Genomic DNA, 26,257 nt, shown 5'->3' on the forward strand with positions numbered 1-26,257 from the left:
TATATTGAGGCAAACAATGAAAGAAAGCACAAGCAAGCAAACTGAAAGACACTTTTCAATCTTTGTTTAATGTAACAATAAACATGAGCATCAGTCTCTAAAGGAGAGAAAAACGTTTTCAAATTAAGTCCATAGTTTCTTTTTTTCTTCCAGAAAAGGGATACGTAAAAATAGTAGGTTTTGAATGGAGCTGCAGGCGACTTGGAAAGAACAGTAAGATCTGAGTCTGATGATTACAGTAGATAACTAAATATTTACAATACTGAGCCTCGCTTCGGCTAGTGTTCTCCAAACTACCGAGCTCCCCAAAAGCATCTTAACGAAAACATTATAGTTTCTCTTTTTATTTGCATGGGAACGAAGCCCTTATCGATATCAAAGATGCTTAGAGCACTAGTTCTCAAACATTTTCCATGTCAAGGACCCCCAAGTTGATACGCATTTGGCCATGGACCCCACATCTGAAAAGATTTTGTTGCCAGGGCCCCACCATAAGAGATCTTAGCTGTTAGATTAGTAAGTACATAATTCTACACTTGTCTTTAGTGTACAGAAGGTTTGAGAAAGTGAAACCAATGATCCGAACAGTTATTCTTAAAAAGTATATTCTCACACGTCTCTCAGCTGGTAGAATTATAGTGAAATTAACCACTTTGACCCCACTTTGAGAAACCCAATGATTGCTGAGTGGATGAGGGGAGTGGGGTCCATGTACCAAGCCGCTGTGGGCGTTCTCCGACCCATTTAGGCCTGAACGCAAATCTGTGTCACTTTAGATTTGAACCACTTTAACCATTATTTTATGCTTTAACTATTAAAAAATAACAGATATACAAGCTCACAACGCGTTTTGTGCAAGTCTTTGAATATTTTTGACCCGATACTAAAAATGTCTTCTAAATCCTTCCTATAAATCAGTCGTCCTCAAACCTTTTCATGTCAAGGACGCCCAAAATGACATGTATTTGGCCACGGACCCCCATCTCAAAATATTTCGTTCCATGGACCCCTCCCAGAAGCAAATATTTGAGTTACAAATGTTCGCTTTTTAAAAATATATATTCAAAGACTTGCAAAAACAAATCATGATTTTTCAAAAATAGCAGATCTACAAGCTCACAGCGCGGTGCCAGGCTGTGAGCTTGTATATCTGCTATTTTTCAATAGTTAAAGCATTAAATAATTCTAGGCCTTAACGGGTTAACAGGGGGCATGAAATGGCAGCTAGGGCCACTATTCCCGTCTCTAGTCAGAAAACCTACAGGCACTCTGTAGGGAAGGTTATTTGGCAGGCTTGGCCTCTGTGGGGTTTTCTCCCGTGTCCAGGGTCTTGAGGAGGCGGAAGAGGCCGGCGGCCTCGCGGATGCGCGAGAACTCGATGCAGAAGGCCTGCACCTCGATGAACAGGTCCTGCACGTTGATGATCTTGTTGCGAATCAGCGACTGGAGGAAGACGCACACCAGACGCACCAGACGGTTCTACGAGCGAAAGAAAGGAAACGATGTGAGAAAATATTATGCAATGAATTTCACCTTTCAAATGACTTGCACCAGATTCTATATCTGCTATTTTTCAATAGCAGATATATAATCCCGTTCTCCTCACCTGCATGTACTTGTCTTTGATCTGCTCACATGTGGAGATGCAGTTGGAGATGTAGAGGTGGATGAACTCTGGAGGGAGGTCTACAGCTGTCGTCAACCTGACACACACACACACACACACACACACACACACACACACACACACACACACACACACACACACACACACACACACACACACACACACACACACACACACACACACACACACACACACACACACACACACACACACACACACACACACACACATAAACCTTTTAATGTTCTGGTTTAAGAAAAGGGTCACACTAACACGCCAGGTGTAAAAGATTTTACGGCCTGGCACCAAAAAGGAGTCAGTCATCTACAGCATTTTGTCTGCATGCGCACCCAACTTTTGCCGACATGATGATGGAAAATGGTCATACAGACTAAATCAATAAGGTTGACAGTGATTTATACTTAGTTGAGTGCCGGTGACGCGCAATCATGCATACATGACATGTCATGCAGCGGCTGATCTGCATGATGCAGCCAAGTACAGATCAATCTAAAAAAAAAATAATAACAGAATATTGTGTAAAAAAAAAAGCATTGCAGATGCCCTAGCACCCCAAATCATAACTGACTGCGGAAACTTCCCACTGGACTTCAAGCTACTCTGACTTCAGAAGGTTGACATTTATCTATTATAAGTCCTTGTTTTGAGTCTTGTGTAATATTGTAATATTTTGAAATATGGACTTGATATTCATGAGCTGTATGCCATACAAATTCTAAATCTTGAAAGAAAAGGTGGAATAATTCACTGAATGTGCAATGTACAGTATCTAGAACATATGAAAGTTTCAAAAAAATATATGAAGGTTTCAAGAAAATGTACTTTTACACAATATACTATTTTTTTTTTTTTAAAGATTGATCTGTATAAGTCAGGCTTTCTTAACTTGTCCAATCTACCTGTTGACCACCTCCATGGAGTGCAGAGACATGTCCATGTTGACCAGCACAGAGAAGTACTCGGTGATCTGACTGCTCTGCATCAGCTTGAGCAGCATCTCGATGGCCACCAGGGGGTTGTTCTCCACCAGGTCAGGCAGCTTGGCTGGCGACAGGCCGATGTGGTACACCAGCTTAGGATCCTTCTCTAGCTCACCCAGCAGCTGCAGGGGATGAGAAAGATGAGGTTACATTTATTTAACCCATTTAGACCGGGTACGAATACCACTTTAACCAATATTTCATGCTTCATCTATTGAAAAATAGCAAATCCACAAGCTCACAGCGCAGCACTGAAAATGTGTGCAAATCTTTGAATGTAAATATTTTTTTAAAGCAGACATTTCTAACGCAAATCCTTCTTTCTCTTGGTTCCTGGAACTAAATATTTTCAGATGGGGGTTCGTGGGCAAAAACATATCATTCTAGGGGGTTGACATGAAAATGTTTGAGAACATCAAACTTGACAGAGAAACATCAGAAAACTGTTAGGATCTAGAAAACCTGGGTTAAAGTCTCACTGTGTGACATCAAACATGTTCAGAAACAATATAAGTTTCTGGCAAATGAATGTGGCATTGTTAGTGATGAATAACTTATTAAACTGAAACAAGTTTTAAGAGGGACAATGGCAGAAGGGAAACAAAAAGAGAAATCCATATGCCTGATTTAAACTTAGTGGCACATGGGGTGTCACACATGTAAGAACTTGTGGAACTACACATCCCGAAATCCAAGAACGGAAGCGGTCATCCGTTAGTCATTTCCGTTCACGAAAATATATTTTAAAACATCTCATCATATCATTTTATTTTAGAATTTCCATATATGCTGATAAGCAGCAAGCCATATATGCTGCGATTATGATTTCTATTAGGATAAATGTGTGTGATTGGGTCACTTCCTCTTATCATTTTCAAAGCTTCCAGACTCCAGAAGTATGTCGGAAGCATTTTAAAATTGTAGGAGGCAATAGATAGTCTGGCTCAGGAAAATATGCTGCGCCCAACCTGGCACCCATACGGATACCAGTCTGTTCGCCCTCCCGGCCATTCGCCTCGGGCGTCTATCCGGCGTAATGGTACACGGTCTCGGAAACATACGTTTTCAAATAATTGTAGTGGAGTAAAAGTACAATATTTGTATCCGAGATTTTGTTGGGTAGAAGTAAAAGTATTGGAAATTAGAAATACTCAAGTAAAGTATAAAAAAAAATACCTCAAAATTGTAGTTAAGTACAGTACTTCAGTAAATGTACTTAGTTACTTTACACCACTCTTCATGTCATATTAGCTATTTTATACAGAGTTTAGGTCCTATTCTGCAGTGGCTGGCTGCCTGGCTGGTAACTCTAAACTGTATAACCCTAAACTTATTCATCATCTTATCCTCAGTAAAAAAAAAAACAAGTATACAAAAAAAAAAACACTGAGCGGTCAGTGTGGTGAGTGTGAGGTCGGCGGAAAAAACTAAGTGCGAACGGCTGGGAGGGCGAACAGATTGGTTACCACCCACACACCCTCTCTCCCTAACCTGAGACTGCTGCTGGGCAGACAGTGGGCTCTTGAAGGCCTTGGCCATGATGCGTTTGATCTCCACTCCCGTGCTGTTCTTCACGCACATGGAGCGGTCCCACTGGACGCAGTGGTCCGGCTCTGTGGGGTTCAGCCACGCCAGCTCGTCCTCGCACACGTGGAGGGGCGGGGCCGGCCGGATGAACTCTGGACGGAAGTGGCCTGGGAGGGAGGGAGAGACGCCGTCGTCAGATTAGAATCATATTTTAACTGGGGACCCACCCACACTCTTCTATTTTTTTTAACTTATTTTTTATTATTATCAATAGACATACAGATGTGAGAAAGGCACAAACAAAGTGAATAAGAAAAAGGAAAGGAAAGAAATTTGAATAAAGAATAAAAACAGGCAAACAAAAGAACAGTTGTGTTGAGGTGGGCATTATATCACAAGGGTAAACCAATTAATGGATTACATTTTCTTTTTTAACATTCATTCATTCAATCTTTAAATTACATCGGAGTAACTCATCTACTCCCGGGTCAACAATCACCCAGTGGCGTCAGTTCAGAAAAAGGTAAGGTATGGCAACATGACTAGACACCAGTCATGTTGCCATACCTTAGCAACAGGCATGATGAAAAGTACATTTTTATTATTTCCCCCTGTAGCCAAGGTATGGCAGCTGCATACCCCTGCAATACCCAATTGACGCCCCTGCAATCACCCGCTATTTTAAAACCAAACTACTTGGCCAAGACGTACTAAATATCGACTAAATATAGCTTACAAATTCAAACACTCATGCCAATTTTGCAAGATGTAGTTTACAAACCTCTGTATACAGTTGTATTCGTTATTACCGTCATCTTTTGCCTCTGTATAAAATAGCCTCAAGTCGACCGACTCGACCCGGAAAGGAAACAGTTAGCCAAATAGCTAATAGTTAGCTCACAACTTTCTACTACTTCTCTTTCATCTCAATCGCGGTAACGTCCGTATTTCACTATTGGCCGCCCACTCGCGTTAATAGTCCCCTCAAATAGTTGTCATCTACAACGCAAATCAAACAGTATAGGCCTACACCACATCATCGCCTCACCAATACTTTATTAACGTCTGTTTACATTATATGCAGTGAACGCAACCATTGTCACCAGATTCTATAGGTCAACATTTGCGGTGTAACAGCCCAGTACGCACGCGCGCGCACACACACACACACACACACACACACACACACACACACGCACAGCTTGACATCAACAGAGAGAGACAGGGAGAGAGAGACAGACGGCGGGGATATTTTTTACTTTTTAGCATGGTGCAGTCCTATTCCGCGACAAACTTCACTGCCTCCCGGCTCCCGGTACCAAATGGACCCGGGCCGTACCATACGCGCTGTGTGTGCACGCACGCGTTTTTCCCCTTGACCATGATAATTGAAGGCGTCAAAAAAGTAAAGTCAGCGATATAAAGTATTTTTCTCTCTTATATAATAATGAAAGACAGAAATACCGTAATGTGTCAGAATAGAAAAAAAAGTGGTGCGTGTGTGGTGTAAAAAGAAAAAAAATTAAGACAGAAATACCGTAATAGAAAAGAGGAAAAAAAATGCATGTGTGGTGTAAAAGGTACTCAAATGTTTTACTTAAGTAAAAGTATCACTACTCCTTCACAATGATCAATGGACACTAATGGTCGCCACTCGCCAGCAATACTTTTGCGCCCCATCATTTAACTATGAAATAAATAATGTCAATCGCCAGATCATGGTCGTTGTGCTGACAGACACACAGACAGAAAGTTCACAAATGTTTTGCTTAAGTAAAAGTATCAGTACGGCAATGTAGAAATACTCAGTTACAAGTAAAAGTCTGCAATTCAACATTTACTCAAAAGTACAAAAGTATTGCTACTGCTCCCACAACAAAGTCACTATGAGAGTGGATTGCTTTGGCAATGTAAACGTATGTTTTCTCATGCCTTTGAATTGGATTTCCCAATTCTGCCAATGCATTTCAATGAGCATTTCTGCAAAAAAAAAAAAAAAAGAAGAAGAATGCTCCATTGTCATTGAAACACATTGGCAGTGGGGAATCCACTCTCAGAGGTACTTTGGCAGAATGTCCCTTTTCAAATATAAAAGTATTTTGAAAATAGCAGATATATAAACTCACAATGCATCTAAAGTTACCATGATAATTGAAGGCGTCAAAAAAGTAAAGTCAGCGATATAAAGTATTTTTCTCTCTTATATAATAATGAAAGACAGAAATACCGTAATGTGTCAGAATAGAAAAAAAAGTGGTGCGTGTGTGGTGTAAAAAGAAAAAAATGAAAGACAGAAATACCGTAATGTGTCTGAATAGAAAAGAGGAAAAGAAATGCATGTGTGGTGTAAAAGGTACTCAAATGTTTTACTTAAGTAAAAGTATCACTACTCCTTCACAATGATCAATGGACACTAATGGTCGCCACTCGCCAGCAATACTTTTGCGCCCCATCATTTAACTATGAAATAAATAATGTCAATCGCCAGATCATGGTCGTTGTGCTGACAGACACACAGACAGAAAGTTCACAAATGTTTTGCTTAAGTAAAAGTATCAGTACGGCAATGTAGAAATACTCAGTTACAAGTAAAAGTCTGCAATTCAACATTTACTCAAAAGTACAAAAGTATTGCTACTGCTCCCACAACAAAGTCACTATGAGAGTGGATTGCTTTGGCAATGTAAACGTATGTTTTCTCATGCCTTTGAATTGGATTTCCCAATTCTGCCAATGCATTTCAATGAGCATTTCTGCAAAAAAAAAGAAAAAAGAAAAAGAATGCTCCATTGTCATTGAAACACATTGGCAGTGGGGAATCCACTCTCAGAGGTACTTTGGCAGAATGTCCCTTTTCAAATATAAAAGTATTTTGAAAATAGCAGATATATAAACTCACAATGCATCTAAAGTTATCACAGCATAAATGTAGTGGAGTAATAACCATACTTTGTACAAGTAAAAGTCTGGAATTCAAAATTAACTTAAAAAGTACTCAGAAGGCATAATGTCCATTTTAAAATATCAAAAAATATTTTGCAAATAGCAGATCTACAAGCTCACGATACTGCATTGTAGAAATACTCTGTTACAAGTAAAAGTCCTTTCATATTACCAGTGGTTTGAGGGATACCAGTAGTGCCCCTGCTATCTTATTTCTCAATATAGGTAGTATATTAGAGTATAGTGTTGCAAACACTGAAAAAAACAGATGTGTTTAGATGTATTTCTTTTTGCTTTTAAATCTCATTTCATTTGTACATTTCCTTAATAAATACAGGGAAATAGGCCTACATATATTTTTAAAACCTTTTGTCCCTTGATATTTCACTTTCAAAACATTTTTGGATCAATTCATCATCTACTCAGCTTCTACCTTTTGAGAGACAGTTTTTAAGTTGCTTGATTCAGATTTAGATATTTGATATTTTATTAGACACACCCCTTTCTGTACAAACCCATTGTAACTTCAAACCACTTTAACCATGATAAATTCATCGCAAACTCATACTGCCCTCCTTTTTCAATTAGCCTTTTCAATATTATTATTATTTTATCTTATGCATAGATTAAAAGCTGCCGTTTCATTTGCTGTGATGTTGAAAGGTAACACGTGTGAAATCAAATCAGTGGTGGAAAAAGTACACACATTTTATGCTTAAGTCAAAGTATCAATGAGCAGAGTGACATCAGCACAACAGAACAGTTAACTTAAATGGGACTAATAGTAGGTTGTCAGTAGTCCGTGTCCAGACTGTCCACTCTTGCTGTGTGTTAGTGCTTCCGTTTTTCCGCCTCCGGACAGCAGGATAGGGGAGAGCCTATTCATTCACTTCACCAATAGACTATCCAATCCACAGACACTGCAAACAGGGCAACGTGCTGTAGATTCATCTCTATTCTGGGGTACACACCATGCTGCCGCAACATGGCGGTGAGGGCCGCGCAGCGGCCCGAACTCTAGGATTTTGCGGCCCGAAGGGCCGCAAATTTCTAGTGAGTTACAATTCTGGAACAAAATGCTCTAGTGACAAGGCACCATCTAGTGGAGAGTCATAACATGGTTTGTGGTACCCAGTAAGAAATCCTGTGACCTGTAGCCATTTCCGAGTGATGGCTTTCTTGCAAGCAGCCAAGATGGTTTTATACAGATATGAGTCCTGGAGTTTGACAGGAATTTTCCCCAAATACAATGTAACAAAAAGAACATTCAATTTCTATTCCAAAAATAGCTCTGATTTCTTTGATGACCTCTCGCCAGTAGGGCTGAATTAAGGGACATTCCCAAAAGATGTGGAAGTGCCATCATTTTACCACATTGTCTCCAGCATTGACCCTGGTCCTGACCGCCCTGTTGTACACTTTTCAATTTTGGAGTGAAAGGTACCTTATGTACTGTATAACACGGTTCGATTGTGAAAATAGCATATCTACATGCTTTTCACAATCTCTGCCTCTAATATTTGACAATTTGACCAATATTTAATTTGTCCTTTTAGGGTATAAAAGAAATCCTCAAATTGTCACTTTAGAAATGTGCAGATACCCTCTATACACTTGAACTTTATGCTGGTTTGTTGGAGCGGTGAAAGCGCTCCCAATAGACAGGTATGTCTGTGGCTGGCTGGCTGGCTGGGTATGTCTGTAGCCTGGCAATACCTTGAGTGGCCACACAAGTTAAAGGAGGGGCGCTGTTGTGCAGGCACAAACACACACACACACACACACACACACACACACACACACACACACACACACACACACACACACACACACACACACACACACACACACACACACACACACACACACACACACACACACACACACACAGATTCACCGCTCCACTTCGAACCGAGGTTTGATTTTTACTGTTGAGTGAGAAAACAATGTTGCACATTAAGTTAATCATCTGGGGCCCCCCAAAATAATTTGGGCAACAGGTTGATAATCACTGGATTAGAGCTGCAACTATCGATTGTTTTCTTAGCGACTAATGTTATCTATTACTTAATCGATTCAGAATATCGAATGCTGGGAATAGCAGCAGCATCGACACGCCTGATACCTGATTTTGAAACAAGTCTCTCTTCTTTTGATCAATAAAGTTAATTAGCCACTTCACTCCCTCTATATTCAGTAAACTAATACTTTGCTGACCGGGGTTGGCTCTGTACTTGGTCGTAATCCCCCCCCCCCCCCCCCCCCCCCCTCAAAACCAAATACCTTTCGCCAAAAATAGCCCATCTACAAGCTCAGCTATATTCGGCAAATGCTCCCCGAGAATAGGGCTGCTAGGGTTTAAGTGGTTAAAAGCTGATGGCAATGCTTGCTTGCTTACTTACTTTCTAGTGGAGGGCGGGGTCCCGTCACCAGAGACTCTGTGATCTGGTTGGCCACTGAGCTGTCGAAGCCCGAGTTGGACGAATCAGGATCGGGGTCGTTCAGGATGCTGGGGAAACTGGCCTTGCTCTGTGTGGGCAGCTCCGACTGGCGCTCTGTACACACATGCTTATGATTACAAACCTGGACAGTGTGAACCATGCTAAATATTTAGTAAACTGTATAGGATTTGCAAACATATAAATATTATAACAATCATTACTGTCGGTAAGGGTGGGCGATATGGAAAAATACAATATGACAATATTTTTCCAAGCGGTATCATGATACACAATCTTATCACGATTCTTTTTCATGTTGGTTTTTATGGTTATTTTTAAAGTTACTTAACAGTACAACCACCTACAGTACAAGGTAACAAAAACTAAAAGAAAAAGGAGTAACAGACCATGTAGACCAGTGGTACTCAAAGTGGGGTCCAGGGACTCTCTGGGTTCCTTTTGGGAGGAAATCTGACCCTTACAAATGTAACTCTGACATCATACAAATGAAACCAAATGGACCCGTAAGGGTCCATTTGGGTAGATCTGCTATTTTTGCCTAAAGTTCTCAGAATGTTCAAGTGGTTAAAAAAAACTTGAAGATTTGGAGGACCCCCTGCAGTAACTCTGAGGACACCCTAGGGGTCCCGGACCCCCTGTTGAATACTCATGGTTTAGATGTTTGGCTCCATGTACCTGCTAAGGCTAGCTGCAGTCCACTGATGTCTATGGACTGGGGCATGTTGCTGACATCCATGCAGGACACCTGCCGGGGCGTCTTCTTAAACAGCTCTCTGGGCGGGGCCAGCATCAGCTGGGAAAGGAAGAACTTCTCTGGCTGGGTGATGGGTGGCAGGAAACCTGGACCGGATCACAATGCACAGTCAGTTACATGTTGATGTTGTAAAAAAAGAAAGTTACATAATGATCTAATTCTAAATTTTTTATCCCACGATTTTGTAACCCACTTTTCACCCGGTGTCAATTATCTAATGTAATCCTGGGCGCTACACTCCCTCTGCCAACCTGGGGAGAGCAACAGACTGACCTCATGCTTCCTTATATGCATGAGGCGTCCCAGTTGCTTCTTTTCACCTGACAGGGGGGAGTTTTCCCTGTTGGACGTAGCGCGTGGAAGGAACACGTTATTCCAACCAGTTCCTTTCCCCTCCATCAGGCGCTTCGGCTGGCCAGGGGGAGGCAGAATAGAGACCAGGATTCTACATTTTGTTTTCTAAGTCAGACCCACCAGAGTGCACCTTCTCGTGCTCCTCCCCGCCCATGGGGGAGGGGTTGAGCAGGTGGGCGAACACGGCGGCGAAGGGGTTGGCGGCCAGCGGCTCGGTGCGGTACATCTCCCACAGCAGGTAGAGGGCGGTGAGGCGCTGCGGCGAGCTGGGCAGCAGGTCGGGCTGCTGCAGCAGCATCACCAGCACCGAGCCCACGCGGAAGTGGTCCGCCTTGCCGAAGTAGTGGTGGAAGGCCGACGACAGGCTCTCGAAGGTGTTGGTGCAGGCCTCCTCCGAGATGATGCCCAGCAGGTTGGACAGCTCCTTGGGGGCCAGCGTCATGTCGAGGAGGGCGAGCGGCTCCGTGCTGATCATTCAACAATCTGAAGTCATAACTGTCTCACTTAATTGGGGAGGGGGGCGGTGGGTAATTTTCGGGCAACGGCCTCCTCCGGTGGGCTACGTGGTCATCACAGCGTCTGTCTGTGTGTGTGTGTGCACTGCAATTCTCAGTGTGGGGAAGAGACTCATGACTAAAAACAGAGAGAGAGAGAGAGAGAGAGAGAGAGAGAGAGAGAGAGAGAGAGAGAAACTAAGTAGTCACACAACACATTTATCATCAGCGGCAGATTATATAAAATAATAACTTTTTAAACTGAAAGCTTTACAGCGTTACTTTAATAATAACCACCAGTGGAAAGCTACGAGTATATCTACTTTACTCATGTTAAATTTTGAGGTCATTGACTTTTATTTCCTACTTTATACTTATAGTCCACTACATCTCAGGGGAAAATATTGCTCCACTACGTTTATTTGACAGCTTTGCCTACTTTGACATAGTCATACTTTAACTCGTGAACTGGGGACCCCCCCACCCTGACAAGCATTTGGAATTGTAGGAGTTGAGAGGCATTATCTTTTGTTTGACTCGATAAATATTGTGAAACTAGCCCATTCTAAATGCTCAAAATGCCTCGCAAGACCTCATTTTACATCTTGGCCAATGTTTGACTATTTTATTGTATACTTTGTTGATTACTTTTGACACAGTAATGGTGTGATTTTTTGACTAATGTTATCTATTACTTTATCGATTCAGAATATCGAATGCTGGGAATAGCAGCAGCGTTGACACGCCCTGATACCTGATTTTGAAACGAGTCTCGGAGTATATTCTATATTCATTTTACATCTTGGCCAATGTTTGACTATTTTATTGTATAGTTAGTTGATTACTTTTGACACAGTAATGGTGTGATTTTTTTGGAAGTCCTTCAATTGTCACTTTAGAAATGTGCAGATACCCGGCCTAAACCTACCCTACTTATACTATTATGTTGGTTTGTTTACTGTTGAGTGAGAAAACAATGTTGCATCATCATCATCTGGGGACCCCTAAAAATAATTTGGACCCACAGGTTGAGAACCACTGCTTTTTAACTGATCAATGATGATGTATATCATTATCCATTTATTATGTTAAGATAAAAGTGATGAACACGTTAATTAATGTATTATTAATTAAATGGGCCATTCTGCAGAACGAGTAAGTGTACATGTACACTGTGATATCAATACTTTGGTACTTTTTACTCAAGTGAAAGTTTGTATTTATATGTGGTGGTTTTGGTCATTTTACTAATTAAAGTACTTATTCCACCACTTTGATAATCATATTAAAAGGTACTTCCCCTGAACAAACTTAACCAACACTCTATAACAGCGATTACTATCTGAATAGAGTTTAACCATCCTTTTCCCTTCACTTTGTTTTGTTTTAACAAAAAAATAATACAACTTTATAAGTAACAATACTTGCAGATTAAAGTGCAGAGGACACATTTTCAAGTATGTGTGAATAATGTACAGTGATCAGTAAAACAACCAACTCTAAATAACACAGATTGTCTATCCTCAACACTGGAACACATGTCAACAAACTCCATTCATTCATTTATTTTAGCACAACGTTAGTTAGCAATAGCATAGCTAGCTAACTCTTGAAAAACCAGGGCGGTCATTTATTTGTGTGGCTAAATCAAACCAAATATGTATGACAAAAGTCACAACCGATCAATCCAAAGTGTACATAATAGACTTACAAAGCCCATACGTGTCCACCTTGAGGCGTTTTGGAACGATTTTCAAGTCTATTTCGTATAGCTGTCAAAAAGGTGCATATAATGTTCAGCTCCGTTCACAACACTGGATATGGCTGCTATGTCTGCGCAGCGAAAATAGCAGATCTAGAAGCTCACATTAGATCAGAGCCGCGACGCCTTGTGGGCTTGCAGATCTGCTATTTTTCGCTGCGCGACACACCGGCACGCAGTACGGTAACGGTTTGACCCGACCATGCCCGACCTCTCGCGTTTGAACTTCGGCTGGCGTGGCATTGTGGGAAATGCAGTCAGAAGTGGTTGGCTAAGGGCAGGCTTCGTATTCCTTCTCAAAACAGCTTTGTTCAATTTAGGACGTTCACAAATTACAGATCATCTAAAATTGCACTTTTATATTAAATATTTAATAGTTATTTATTTTATAAATTAATATTATACTCATGAAAGTTCATTGGATCAAGACCAAGACTAGCCCTGAATACAGGACTCTCATATACATGAGAGTCCTGGTGCCGCCTCAACATGAGGAGTAGTGGGCAATCGAGCCCTTAACGGTTTGAGCTAGGAACGTCAGATTTCAAAAATAAACTGCTTTCCCAAGCCAACTTTGCTAACGATTTGACGCCGCACAACGTTCATTACACGCCGCTCCCCGGTTGTTGAATAAAACGCATTTTTGTCCGAAATTATTTTGCTTAACATAGGACGTCCGCCTCTAGTGGACAGTCGCGTCATCGCATCATCTCCGTTCACTACAATGATCAACCGGAGATGACGCGACTGTCCACTAGAGGCGGACGTCCTATGTTAAGCAAAATAATTTCGGACAAAAATGCTTTTTATTCAACAATCCGGTAGCGGCGTGTAATGAACGTTGTGCGGCGTCAAATTGTTATCAAAGTTGGCTTAGGTAAGCACTTTATTTTTGAAATCTGACGTTCCTAGCTCAAACCGTTAAGGGCTCGATTGCCCACTACTCCTCATGTTGAGGCGGCACCAGGACTCTCATGTATATGAGAGTCCTGTATTCAGGGCTAGACCAAGACTAGTCTATCTGTCATAGGTTATATGGCTGAAGATATAAAAATGTCAAATACAATACAAGCAAAGAACGAGTCATGATATATTTCAAGCCTTCAAGATCTGCTCATTTTTAGCGAGCGACGCCGTCGCATTACAGAATATAAAAGGCATTAAAGAGCCAATGGTCCGCGTGAAGGAGTATATTGAAGAAGGAGAGGTCTCAGAGAACACGCTCATCAGTCTGTAGTCTTCCCCGATGTAAACAAGCCATTGCGCTTTCTTGGGTTTAAATCCTATTGGTAGACATTGTATCTGAATTGTACAGTCATGTGCTTTTCCTTATTTGCAAACTTCTAATAAAGTATTAAATCAATCAATCGAGCGAGAAGGGGGGTCAAGTGGAGCCTGATGAATGTATTGCTATTGAAGTTACATCACTACATGGACCCTGATATTAAAGGACAACTTTAGACAATTTGCCCTCCTGGCCCCCAAACCGTGGAATAAACTCCCTGTCCCTGCACTTAGAACTATAGACTCACTCCCTAGCTTCCGCCATGGACTGAAGACTCACCCAGGGCCGTGGCGCGTCTAATCAGCGCTCTATGCGAGCTCTCTCGAATGCACGGGTTTTGGCGTGACTTTAGTCGGTTTTGGGCCGGTTTGGGTCCACTCCCTTCATTTCGGCGCCCCCTCTAGGATGGTTCTCTAGGCGGCCGCTTAGCTCGCCTATAGCTAAAAACGGCCCTGGACTCACCTCTTCAGACTCCACCTAAACCCATAGCACTACTGTAACAATGTTTTTTACAAGAAGGGTTCATAATTTAGATTGTAATTAGAGAAAAGAAAAGATTAGTGTTAAAATGTTTTCATTTTTGCTTTCTAGTGTTTTTCTATTTGGATTTCAGTGGGTGGGGGCATGCGTACAGGTGTCTAAATATGTATTTTTTTAGACACAATAAGCCGGCAATTTCTTTGTTACCATTTACACCAGCCCCCAAAAGTCACATCTGCCCATGAAAGATTGCGGTGCATCTTGGGAATGGGCTTATTGTGTCTAAAAATACATATTTAGCCACTTGCATGCATGCCCCCAACGTTGGGGGCAAGTTAAAATCACTAAAACTATAGAAAGTAAATAAAAACATTTTAAAACTCATATTTTCTTTCTCTAAAATATGAACCCTTGTTGTAACAAAACAAAACTGTCCTTTAAACACACAAACCCAATAAAAATGACTCCACTAAAAATCTCCAACACAATAAGCCCATATTTCATATTCCTCTATTTTCCAGTTGGTCCAGTGGCGCCGCCTGGCGGCTATTGTCGCCAATTGCCGAGAAGAAACGTGTTGCGAGTGAACTTGCGTGAGTTTGACCTCTCCTTCCTCAAACATACTCCTTGGCTAAAACGCGGAAACAAGGCGCTCCTCCTCTCCCATGGCTCTCCGCAACATGGCGTTTGCCAACGGGTCTGAGGCCTTAAGCTAGATGCAGAAATAGACCCACATTAGAGTGAACATTTTTAAGTCAAATCTTTTCTTCTGGCCTGGTCCCCTGGGCGTCCCATGGAACAAAACATTTTGAGATGGAGGTCCGCGGCCAAATACATATCATTTTGGGGGTCCTTGACATGACAAAGTTTGAGAACCACACTGATAGCAATTCATACGTTTTTTTTCAGAAAACAGGATGACATTTTGTTGAATCTGTCATGTCAAGGACCCCCAAAATCTGTATTTGCCCGCGGAACCCCATCTCAAAATATTATGTTCCAGGAGTCAGGGACCCCCAGAACGGCCAGAAGCAAAGATTTACTTTAAAAATGTTCACTCTGAATTTGGGTTCTTGCCCTTAAGCTAGATGCAGAATAGATACACGCAGCTCAGACCCGTTGGCAAACGAAAGGTTCGTGGGCGAGGGGCAGAAAGTGAAACAGTTGCAAATCTTTCTGGACGCTGGACGGACTCGGGGAGTGACAGAAGCAGAAAGCATGAACCCACCACAACAGCACCGCTGCTGGAAGAGGAACCGCACCATATCATGGACGTTAGAGTAGATAAAGGCGTGTTCTGGAGCTGACAACAACGGGAAGATTTGTTTTACTTTCTTTCTCTCCTCTCTCGCACACACATACACACACGCGCACCCTCTCCCGTCCCGTCATTGCTGTGTAAATGGTTTGGTGTGGGAAAGTATGTGGCTCAACCCAGAGGAAGTTTTGCTGAAGAACGCGCTGAAGCTGTGGCTGACGGAGAAGTCCAACGAGTTCTTTCTCCTGCAGCGCAGGAGAGGACATGGAGACACCGGGGGGAAGATCTCAGGTAGACAGACCTACAGATAAACACAAACACAAAGATCTCAGGTAGAGCTACAAGCTACAACTAAACACAAACAAACCTCAACTCCTGATCTGTTCCCATGGACTCTCTCTCTCTCTCTCTCTCTCTCTCTCTCTCTCTCTCTCACTCTCTCACTCTCAGTGTCGCAGCCTACAGTAAATTTCAATTCAAAGGAGCTTTATTGTCATGAGAAAACACGTTTACATTGCCAAAGCAAGTGTCAAAACATAATACAAACAGTTGAAAATGGGGAACATAATATACAGTTTGAGGGGGTACAGAGCTATGTCACATTTTGTCGTTTTATACAGGGTATGAAGCAGTCTTTAACTTTCAAATGTCAACGACCTACATTATTTATTTATACATTTATTCATATGCAATGCATACACAGGCCACTGAGGACCCCCGTCACCCCCATTACTCTGAATTAAAGACCTGTAAAGGGTGAGGTCCATCCCTTATTTGGTTCCTAACTATCAGAGCTACTTGTCAACCAGTGTCTGACTCCTACAGGGTCAGGAAGAGTACTAGGGAGGGAGACCATCTCCTACCATGCCACTTAGCTCTGGTCCATAGCGTTAGGAGTTCTTCTAAGGCTATGGACATGAGCTACATGCAGTGGCATACTTACAGATGGACTAGCATTAATACTCTATATACCATATACTGTAAATTGGTTAACAAATAATAACGTAATAACATATACTGTGTTATATACTGTAAATATTACTATTGGAGAATGACCTCCTCACTCTACTTTGTCATTATGTAATTAAACTCAGAGATGCATATTCTCCTCGTTGCTTTGCTTCATTCACAGGTCAGACAGTTTTCCATATAGGCCTATTGTACAAGTTGTACCCTGATTCTGATTCTCTCTCTCTAGATCTGTGTCTCTCTATCAGTCTAATAGCCCTCTTCTACAGTTAGCCTTGATACAAGACTGTCATATACAGTATTGTGACCGATTACCGTCTTGATCCAAGGTTAGCCTACAATATGTAATACATACACAATCCTTATTAATGGATCATCACTGCTTATAGTTTTACTTGTTGAATTACATAACATCATGTACTATACTGACTAGATTCATTTCATTTGGGGAGATAACAGTGGAGAGTAAATGGTGCATTTATATAGCGCCTTTATCCAAGTGGCTTAGTTTACACACACATTCACATTCATACACTGATGGATGGCAGAGGAAACCATGCAAGGCACCAACCTGCTCACCAACTAGGGGTTCAGAGTCTTGCTCAAGGACTCTTCAACATTACTCTGGGGGAACCCGGGATCGAACTGGGAACCCTTCGGAAACCCTCTGTGTTCTAATGACGGTTTCTACCCCTCTACCCTCATTTTGCCTGGGATTCCCCAGAACCCCCTATCCTATGGGGATTCATTCACAGACCCCACAGTTGAGAACCACTGGGCTAGATAATTCATCCTGTTTGAGTCTTTCCTTCAGCGGGACTTCCCTCATCTCATAAAAGAGAATAGTAGCTCTTCCTGTCCACAGTGTCCAGGGACTGCATTGTACTGTACAATGTACATGTTTGTCATGATGGTTTCCACTATGGCTGGGTAATTAACCAAAATATAATATAAAAACCTTATAACCTGTGCTTATTCACATAGATTTTTATTTTAACCATTAAGCCCTGTGCAGTGGCGTACAAAAATAGTTAGCCATTCTACAAGCTCACTTGTAGCTTGTAGATCTGCTATTTTCAGTAGATATATATTTTTTATACACCTTCATTATCGTAATCAAGACAAAAGTGTGAAATAATTGTGATTGATTTGACGTATCACACAGCCCTAGTTTCAACTGCTGTTCCACAGGTCAAAGGTGAAATTGGCGTTGTCATGTAGTTAGATTTTTAACTAGACTTTGTTTGTGTACAGTTTCTCATGGTAACAGTCATATACTGTAATGATATCAAATGCCTCAGGCCTGGCCTTTGATATCTTTAGCAGGCACGTGCACACATAGATATCAAAGGGGGCTTGAGCCCCTGCCCTTTTATCTGTCTGTAAAAAGTAGAGCCCGACCGATGCCATATTTTTGGACCGATGCCGATGTTTTCCGATGGAGAGTGATAGACTACCGATTGCCGATGTTTAAGCGATGTTTTGTAATAATATAAACTAATAATAAATAGCCTAAATTTCTAAAACTTCTTACCTTCAAAACCTTTTTTTTTACCAATGGTCCGGGGAACACCAGTGGTCCTTGACGGGTTTCCAGGTGGTCCCCAGCTAAATGATGGAGTTTTGGTAACCAAATGGACCCTTTATAAGATCTTAAACTCATGAGTGTAAAATGAAACCAAATGGATCCTCACGGGCAACGACAATATATTCTCAGACCTAAGTTTTAGGTCTGAGTGGCTAAATGTCATCAAATGGTGGTCTAATGTTACTTATAAAAACGACCGATACATCAGGGAGATAATGACCGATGTCCGATACTGGCATCGGGGTCCAAAAACGACCGATATATCGGTTCGACCGATATATCGGTCTGGCTCTAGTAAAAAGTACCCTCTCCAGACCATGAATGCAGTTTTCACTGGGCGCGTGGTGATTTTCCGATGGCCTTAAAGTCCGAGAGACTTAAAGTCCGAAAGGCTGTTCAATTTAGTAGCCTATGAGAGCGGAGACACACACACACACGGGGAGAGAAAGAGGAGGAGAGGCGGCTGACTGAGGATGGCGAGATTGGCAACGCTTGCAGCATGTGATGTTTAAGATGTTAAACTTGGTCACACTCACACATAGGTTTGAGTGATTACTTTGTTTGATGTGAAAGCATGATGGAAAGCACTGGATGTTACCTCTTGCTTGTGTGATCCAGGTTGGATCCAGTCAATTTGAAGAAATTATAATCCAGTTTGAGGACAATAAGAAAGCACAGGCCTACGTTTTCATTCACAACTTCTTGGCTGAAGATCCATTTTATATCCTATTTTGTAGAGATGTTACCGATCAATCGGCAATGGATCGGATCGGGCCGATCAAAGCGTGATCGGCGATAATCGGTGGTTTAGATCAAAAGGTAAATTCACCGATCCGATCCGATCGGTGCATCCGATCAACCAGCCGTTCAGTATGCCCACTTGAGGCCATTTTGGGGTATTGATTTCCACAGTGCTGAAGGAATAATTAGTTACTGCTATGATAATAAATACATAGTAATGCTGGTAAATAACTATAAGGCAAATATATAAATGAATTCATGAGTGAATTAATTAATTAAAGTTAAAACATTAACATTTAGAAAATATAAATAATATATAAATAATAACTTGATCGGATCGGTGATTGATCGGTATCGGGTGATCAAACTTTTGTGCTCGGTGATCGGTTCCAAAAAACCTGATCGGACCATCCCTACTATTATGTCATTTTATAACCTAGTTTAAACTAGGGAGCTGCTCGACTGTTTTCATACCAGCGCTGACTGGAGTGAGAGCTTAATTGAAATGACCTACATAATTGCAGTGAACTGGAATTATATAATTAATTATTTGGAAGCAGGTGTGTAAAGATTCTAATCTATAAACATCTCAAATAGCTTTTATACTTTTTTTAATGAGATTTGGCCCTATATATTGATATGTGCTCAGATTTGGCTATTTATTTGCTGGCTTTTAGGCTAATTAATTAATTATTTTAATCATGCCAACCTCTGCGCATGAAGGGAGAGGGGGGGGGACGGGGACGCGGACCTCTCTCTGGGACATCGGATTCGGATCTCCGTGCCGTCGGACTTTCAGGCCGTCGGAATATCGAGATTTTGCCGTTTTCACTATGGTGAAAGAAATGCAAATGCTCTCTTTCCATACCTGAAGGCAGCATTCAAGAGAATTGCCTTGTCCAAACTCTCCTGAACTTGAATGCAGCATCTTATGTTGAAAGAATTGCCCTCTCTGTGTAGAAATCCATGCCGTACGCCACATATCCAGTATTGATTTGATTATGCAGTGTGGTATCAGGCACCGAAAATAGCCGACCTCCAAGCTCACGCAATGTGAGCTTGGAGGTCTGCTTTTTTCCCCTGATATTTTCACCAAAAGGCCCTTTTAGAAATGTCAGCCCCTGCCTCTCTAACATTCTCTGCACGTCCCTGATCTTTAGTATGCCGCTGTTGGAAAGTGACCAAGAACATTTACTCAAGTACTGTACATGAGTACAATTCTGATGTAAATATACTTTACTTTTCTACTTATTTTTTACACTCTCTCTCTGTCTCTCTCTAGATCTGTGTCTCTCTGTGTGTCTACTATATCCCTCTTCTACCTACAGTTAGCCTTGATACACTACTACTATTATTTGACAGCTTTAGTTATTAGTTACGTTGCATATTTAACTTATAAATAGCATGCAGTAGCCACTACAATCTCCGTAGCACTACAATGTCTTGTAGATCAGTTAGAAAACTTGTTTATTTTGATGCCAATACTTTTATACTTCTTATTTCGTCTATCATCGTCCTTGATGATTGGGTGGCAACATTTGTTTCACAAGATTTTCTTGTTACTTGCATCTTATTTCCATAGTTTAGAAATAGTTTAGAGTATTTTCTATGTAGTCGTATTGCTACTTTTACTAAAGTAAACAAATCTGTGTAATTTCTTCCACCACTGGTTATCACAGTCAGCTTGAGAAACACTTTATTGGCAAATATGAGACTCATAAAGGGAGTTAGCCTTAGCAGGTTAGTGCAGTGATAAGCTAACATTAAACAATGATCAAAGGAATAAAGACAGGGTTCATGGACAATACAGCACGGCAGTGGACCAATCCCCAATCACATACACACCCATTGTAACTGTTACAATGGGTGTGTATGTGATTGGGGATTGGTCCATTGCAGAACTGTAAACAACAGTACTAGACCCCCAGGTGGTGTGGTTATAATATGCAAAAATGCAATGTCCTACCATGTGTATTTTTGGTTACTTCCTGAAAGCTGAAAGCCTCCGAGTCAAAAGGCCCAGTTGAAATACACCGATATAATGTCATCATAATATTAACCCCTCCCCCTTTCACCATCAAACAACGTCTGTGGGTGTGGCCAACTTCAGCTGGGTCATCACCCACCTGACAACCAGGCATACTTAATGAACAGGTGGCCACATAAAAATCACAATTTGAACACTTTCTGTACACTTTTTTGAATGAAATCTTTCTCCAAGTATAATCATAATACCCGATGATTATGTTGTAGGAGGGGAAACCAACATGGCACCCCATCAAGTACAAATAGGTGTTGTCAGTGTTCATAGCATCAAATACTTTCCATTCCCCATCACACCAATGATAACACATTTCAGGGAAGGGTTGGACAAGAAAATATCTGTGACTACCCTTTTCATTTCAACACTGTCTTCTTTGTTGCTTCTTCTCACTTCAAACAAAGCTGGAACCATATCTACTGTATACTGTGTATATCCTTTTAAAATCTGTTAAAAGGATATAGATAGGATATTTGACGCTAATGGAGAGTCATTTAAAAAGAGAGAAATGTGAACATTTTGGAATATTATTTGAAACATTTTAACAACACAAATCTTGCATGGGGGTCCCTGGAACAAGACATTTCAGATGGGGGTCTGCTGCCAAGTACATCAATTTGGGGGTCCTTGACATGAAAACCTTTGAGAACCGCTGCTGTGTAGGCACTGAGAAAATTCCTTAGCTACATGTACACACTACTTGATTATTTCTTCAATCTTGCGCTTTTTTTTCTAGCCTGCTGTAAAGCCATTCTAGTTGGCTGATGGGGGGACAGATTTAGTGTCAACATCTCCACAGTGATGGCCCCAACAATGTGACTGTAAGGTAGAGAGCACAATGATCTCTTAAGGCTGTCTTTCTGGATGGATTATGGTACTGTGTGGTGGAGTGGTTTGCAGTGTGGGAGACCGGGGGGCTTTGTGTTGTTGGGCTGGCAGACTTCAGATGTGGTTTGGAACGGGCTGTGGGCCACAACCGTCTTATGTGAAATAAGTATAAGAAAGGAAGCAGCGCTTGTCTTCAACTCCTCTTCTCTGTGTGTGACTGTGTCAGGGACGTGCAGAGAATGTTAGAGAGGCAAGGGCCTTTTGGTGAAAATATCAAAAATAGCAGACCTCCAAGCTCACAAGGCGTCGCGCTGCGATGCCTTGTGAGCTTGGAGGTCGGCTATTTTCGGTGCTTGATACCACATGAACTAAGCATAATCAAGTGAACACTGGAGATGTGGCGTACGGCATGGATTTCTACACAGAGGGCAACTTTCAACATGAGATGCTGCATTCAAGTTCAGGAGAGTTTGGACAAGACAATTCTTTTGATTGCTGCCTTCAGGTAATGCATGGAAAGAGGGGCATTTGCATTTCTTTCACCATAGTAAAAACGGCATCCACGGTCTGGAGAGGGCACCTTTTACAGGCAGGGTAAAAGGGCAGGGGCTCAAGCCGACTTTGGTGTGTGTGTGTGCGTGCGTGCGTGCCTGCCTGCCTGCCTGCCTGCCTGCCTGCCTGCCTGCCTGTCTGTCTGTGAGGACCAATGTCCCCACACGTATAGTAGAATTTGAGAAATAGACGTTAACTTGTGTTGTGAAACCTGTGAGCACTGTTTTCCTGTTCCTCACAAGAGAAATGGTTGTTTTATGCTTATAAAAGGACGTTTCCATTGGGCTTACTATTAGGAATGGACTCAGCAACTAAGGAAAAAGAAACCAAGGCAAAACGTTTGTTTAAAAGCCTTTATTGAATTGACTAGTTTGGCCAGCATGGCCTTCTTCAGGGTACGAAGAAGGCAGTGCTGGCCATTACGCGTGGATAACTAGCCACTTAAATAAACTAAAGGCTTTTTACACCAACAAAAGTGCACCTTTACTACACTTCTTTGAACTTTTGAGTGTAACGCCCGGGATTCAAACTCCGGTCTCCCGCGTGAAAGTCCAATATCTTAACCATTGATCCAAAGGGATATCCCTTCAAAGGGATATCCCTTTGGACCGGAAGGGATATCCCTTTGGACCGAGGGAGATACTTAGACTTTTGTGGCCATCAGGCTGAGGCAGTGATTCACTCTGCTACATGAGCACCCTGACCCTTTCCCTTTTCTAGGAAAATATTCAGGTTGGTGTTAGGATTAGACATTTAGGGGTTAGAGTTAGAATTCCGCTGGATTATACTTAGTTTTTCCGATGTTGTCGTGCACCGAAAAATTGCTGATCTACAAGCTAGTTAGTAGATCTGCTATTTTTAGGATTTTTTGCGGAATGGCAGAAAACTGTGAAAATATGGCATTCATAAACAGCATAGTAATAAAAACGTGTGTGCAGTGCACGGTGCACATACCCATGTGTTGGTGTGCTTGTGCAGAAGTGTGGAAAGGTGGAAACGGGATGCTAAACAAAGTAAGTGATCTGACTCCAGGCCTTTAAACACGGATGGGGGCGTGATAAATAAAATGATAGGATGATGTGAATATTTTGCATGCTCCATTCATACAGGGTGATTCAGAGTGTCTAAAGCTCAGAAGAATCAAACTTAGCCTAGTAAACGACCAACCCTAATCCAGTATGGTTTCTGGAAGAGGGCGGTTTACAAGCCTAAATCAAACTAGTTCTGAATAAAGAAATTATGCTATGTAACCTGCATGTTCTGCTCGGGTGGAACAGTGGTAAAGTACCTGCCCAACCACTGTGGGGTCTATAGGGGTTCGAATCCACCGCAGTGCATCCGGCTTTGTTTGAGCGTCTGTATGAACACAATTGGATGTCTGGTGGGGAGGGGTGATATTTATCACCAAAGGCTGGGGCGGCACCTGTCAGCAGGGAGTGTTGGGCGGGAGGAGCGAGATGGAGGCTCTGTCTACAACAGCCTCCCTGACAACACACAGAAATGTGTGTGGGGAGGAATCAGTATGCATAACGACTAAACTGGAGAGAAAAAGAGGTAAAAAAGTATAGTCTACTCTAAAAAACAAAAACTAACTTCTAATCATGTATTCGATACAAACACCTCTGATGTGTAGACTAGACGACTTTAAGTCTGTGTTTTACACATACACTAATGGGTTCAGAGCAAGACACTTAGGGGTTCAGTGTCTCGCTCAAGGACACTTCAACAGCGACTGGGGGGGGGGGGGGGGAGGGGGACTGGGGAGCCAGGGATCGAACCGGGAACTGTCCGCTTCCCCAGCGGCCACTCTGCCTCAGATAAATCGCCCTCCAAGACCATAAGACGCCTATTTCTAACTGGTAGAGTCGCCGGAAAACATACACGCAGAGATCTTTATTCTTGTATTTTTTTTTTACTGAGAATAAGGTTAGATATAACTTTAGGATTAAGCATATATTTCTGAGGTTAAGATTAGGAATAGGGTTAGGGTTTGGCACCATTTTACTGAGGTTAAGGTTAGGAATAAAGTTAGGTTTAACCGTTTAGGCATAGTTTACAGAGGTATATAAGGATATTAAGAATCTCAATGGAAAATAACAAATAAGCCTTGCCTTACCTGAGTTTCCTTTTAGTTGGCATTGTATCATTGAACTGTACTGTCATGAAACTGTACCTTTCCCTATACTGTACAAAACCTCTAATAAATACTCAATCAATCAATCAAAAGTCATAAACCATCAGCCCAGGCGAGTGTGTTTTCCGACGATTCTACTAGTATTAATTTCTACAGGCTTCTTGAAATGCGCAACTGTCTGTTCATAATGGACATGGCGGACCTGGGCCATCGTGAGTCTCTCCACAGAGGACACATTTAGGATATACGATATAGTGAACAACAGGGCTGAGTGTGCTGTAAAGTTTGCTCGAGTGGAAAAGTGTGACGCTTATTAGTTGTGGTTGAAAGACATAAAGGCAAGCATGATGCGATCTGGCTCTGGGAAGGGAGTTTAATGTGATTTGCAGAGGTGTGTGTTTGCATGCATGCACGCATGTGCCTAACTGCCTATTGTCTCTTTGTGTGCATGTTTGGACTGTTTCCATTTGTTAATGTCTGACTGAAATATTGGCTCCCTCAAGGTTACTCTTCTGAACGTTTCTGCTATAGGTTGTATTTCTTTGGTGATTGTCCTAACAAGAAAGCACAATGTCTTTGGGTAGATTCCTCGTAGCGTTTGGTAATAATAAAACCAACTACTCTTAAGTCGTCCAATTATAAGTGTGACTCGCCTCAAGGCAACCACACTTGCGATTTCTTTCTAGTTGTCTCCACCAGCCGAAGGCATGGGGGAGAGTATGTTTTCCCCTCCGTCCGTCCGTCCGTCCGTGCGTGCGTCCGTCCGTCCGTCCGTGCGTCCTCGCAGTTTGTGAGCACCTAATCTCAGTCGCCGTTGGCCCGATCGCTGCCAAAGTGAGCACACACATTCCCTGGATGCCAATCTAGAACCTCTGCCCTAAATTTTTTAAATGGGCCTTTTCTAGCGCCACCTAGTGGCCGATGTTCGCAAAACACATTTCTGTGCACTACTCTTACAGATTTTGTCCAAAAATCATACAAATCGGTAGGCAGTATCTCGACAGTCATGTGATCGACACGGATCTGTCTGATTTTGCATATTCCATCCTGATTGGCTAAGATTGGCTTCCAAAGTTTGTAGGATCGAGCCGTTTTGAACAAAATGCCTCAAATCACAAACGCAAAGTGCGATTATCATGAAATTATCATCGCGCACACACGTTCCCACTAGGCCGAGGAAGAAATGCCACTTATTTTTTTTAAATCAGCCTTATGGTGGCGCTATAACAGGCCGATTTGTGGTTTTACCTATAACTCCACCGATCAGTTTCAAACTTTGCAAGCACACTCCCTAGAAGCTAAGGATAAACCTTTGCCCTGCATTTTTCACATAAGCCTTTTATAGCGCCACCTTTGGGCCGACTTATGTAAAACACATTTTTGGATATTACTCCTTGAGATTTTATCCAAAAATCACGCAAATTGCTACACAGTATCTCTATAGTCATGTGATCAAG

General features: G+C 41.9%; 2 protein-coding genes across 2 annotated transcripts in view; one reads left to right on the plus strand and one right to left on the minus strand.

Moving 5' to 3' along the window:
• Positions 1-98: 98 nt before the first annotated feature.
• Positions 99-12,993, minus strand: cnot11 (CCR4-NOT transcription complex, subunit 11). The gene is made up of 8 exons (XM_080752519.1): positions 12,874-12,993; positions 10,789-11,301; positions 10,236-10,400; positions 9,501-9,653; positions 4,120-4,322; positions 2,548-2,750; positions 1,607-1,703; positions 99-1,479 (listed from the first exon to the last, which is right to left on the minus strand). Exons 2-8 carry the CDS (start codon positions 11,141-11,143, stop codon positions 1,282-1,284), a joined length of 1,374 nt encoding a protein of 457 aa, XP_080608645.1. The 5' UTR covers positions 11,144-11,301; positions 12,874-12,993; the 3' UTR covers positions 99-1,281.
• Positions 12,994-15,916: 2,923 nt separating this feature from the next.
• The window catches only part of tbc1d8 (TBC1 domain family member 8), a 49,904-nt gene continuing 39,563 nt past the window's right edge, over positions 15,917-26,257 (plus strand). Inside the window, exon 1 of the mRNA XM_080753253.1 lies at positions 15,917-16,238. Within this exon, the coding sequence (XP_080609379.1) occupies positions 16,112-16,238 (127 nt within the window). The 5' untranslated portion in view covers positions 15,917-16,111. The remainder of the gene's footprint in view (positions 16,239-26,257) is intronic.

Source organism: Nannobrachium achirus, assembly GCF_963921795.1.
Source record: "Nannobrachium achirus genome assembly, chromosome: 22".
NCBI lineage: Eukaryota > Metazoa > Chordata > Actinopteri > Myctophiformes > Myctophidae > Nannobrachium > Nannobrachium achirus.

What these genes read in the sequence shown, in the direction of transcription:
- cnot11 (XM_080752519.1), bottom strand. Translation starts at nt 11,143, where the DNA reads ATGATCAGCACGGAGCCGCTCGCCCTCCTCGACATGACGCTGGCCCCC. An exon ending in GCACGAGAAGGTGCACTCTG is followed by an intron (nt 10,401 to 10,788) that starts GTGGGTCTGACT and finishes GATCCGGTCCAG; the next exon opens with GTTTCCTGCCACCCATCACC. An exon ending in TCAAAGACAAGTACATGCAG is followed by an intron (nt 1,480 to 1,606) that starts GTGAGGAGAACG and finishes TTTCGCTCGTAG; the next exon opens with AACCGTCTGGTGCGTCTGGT.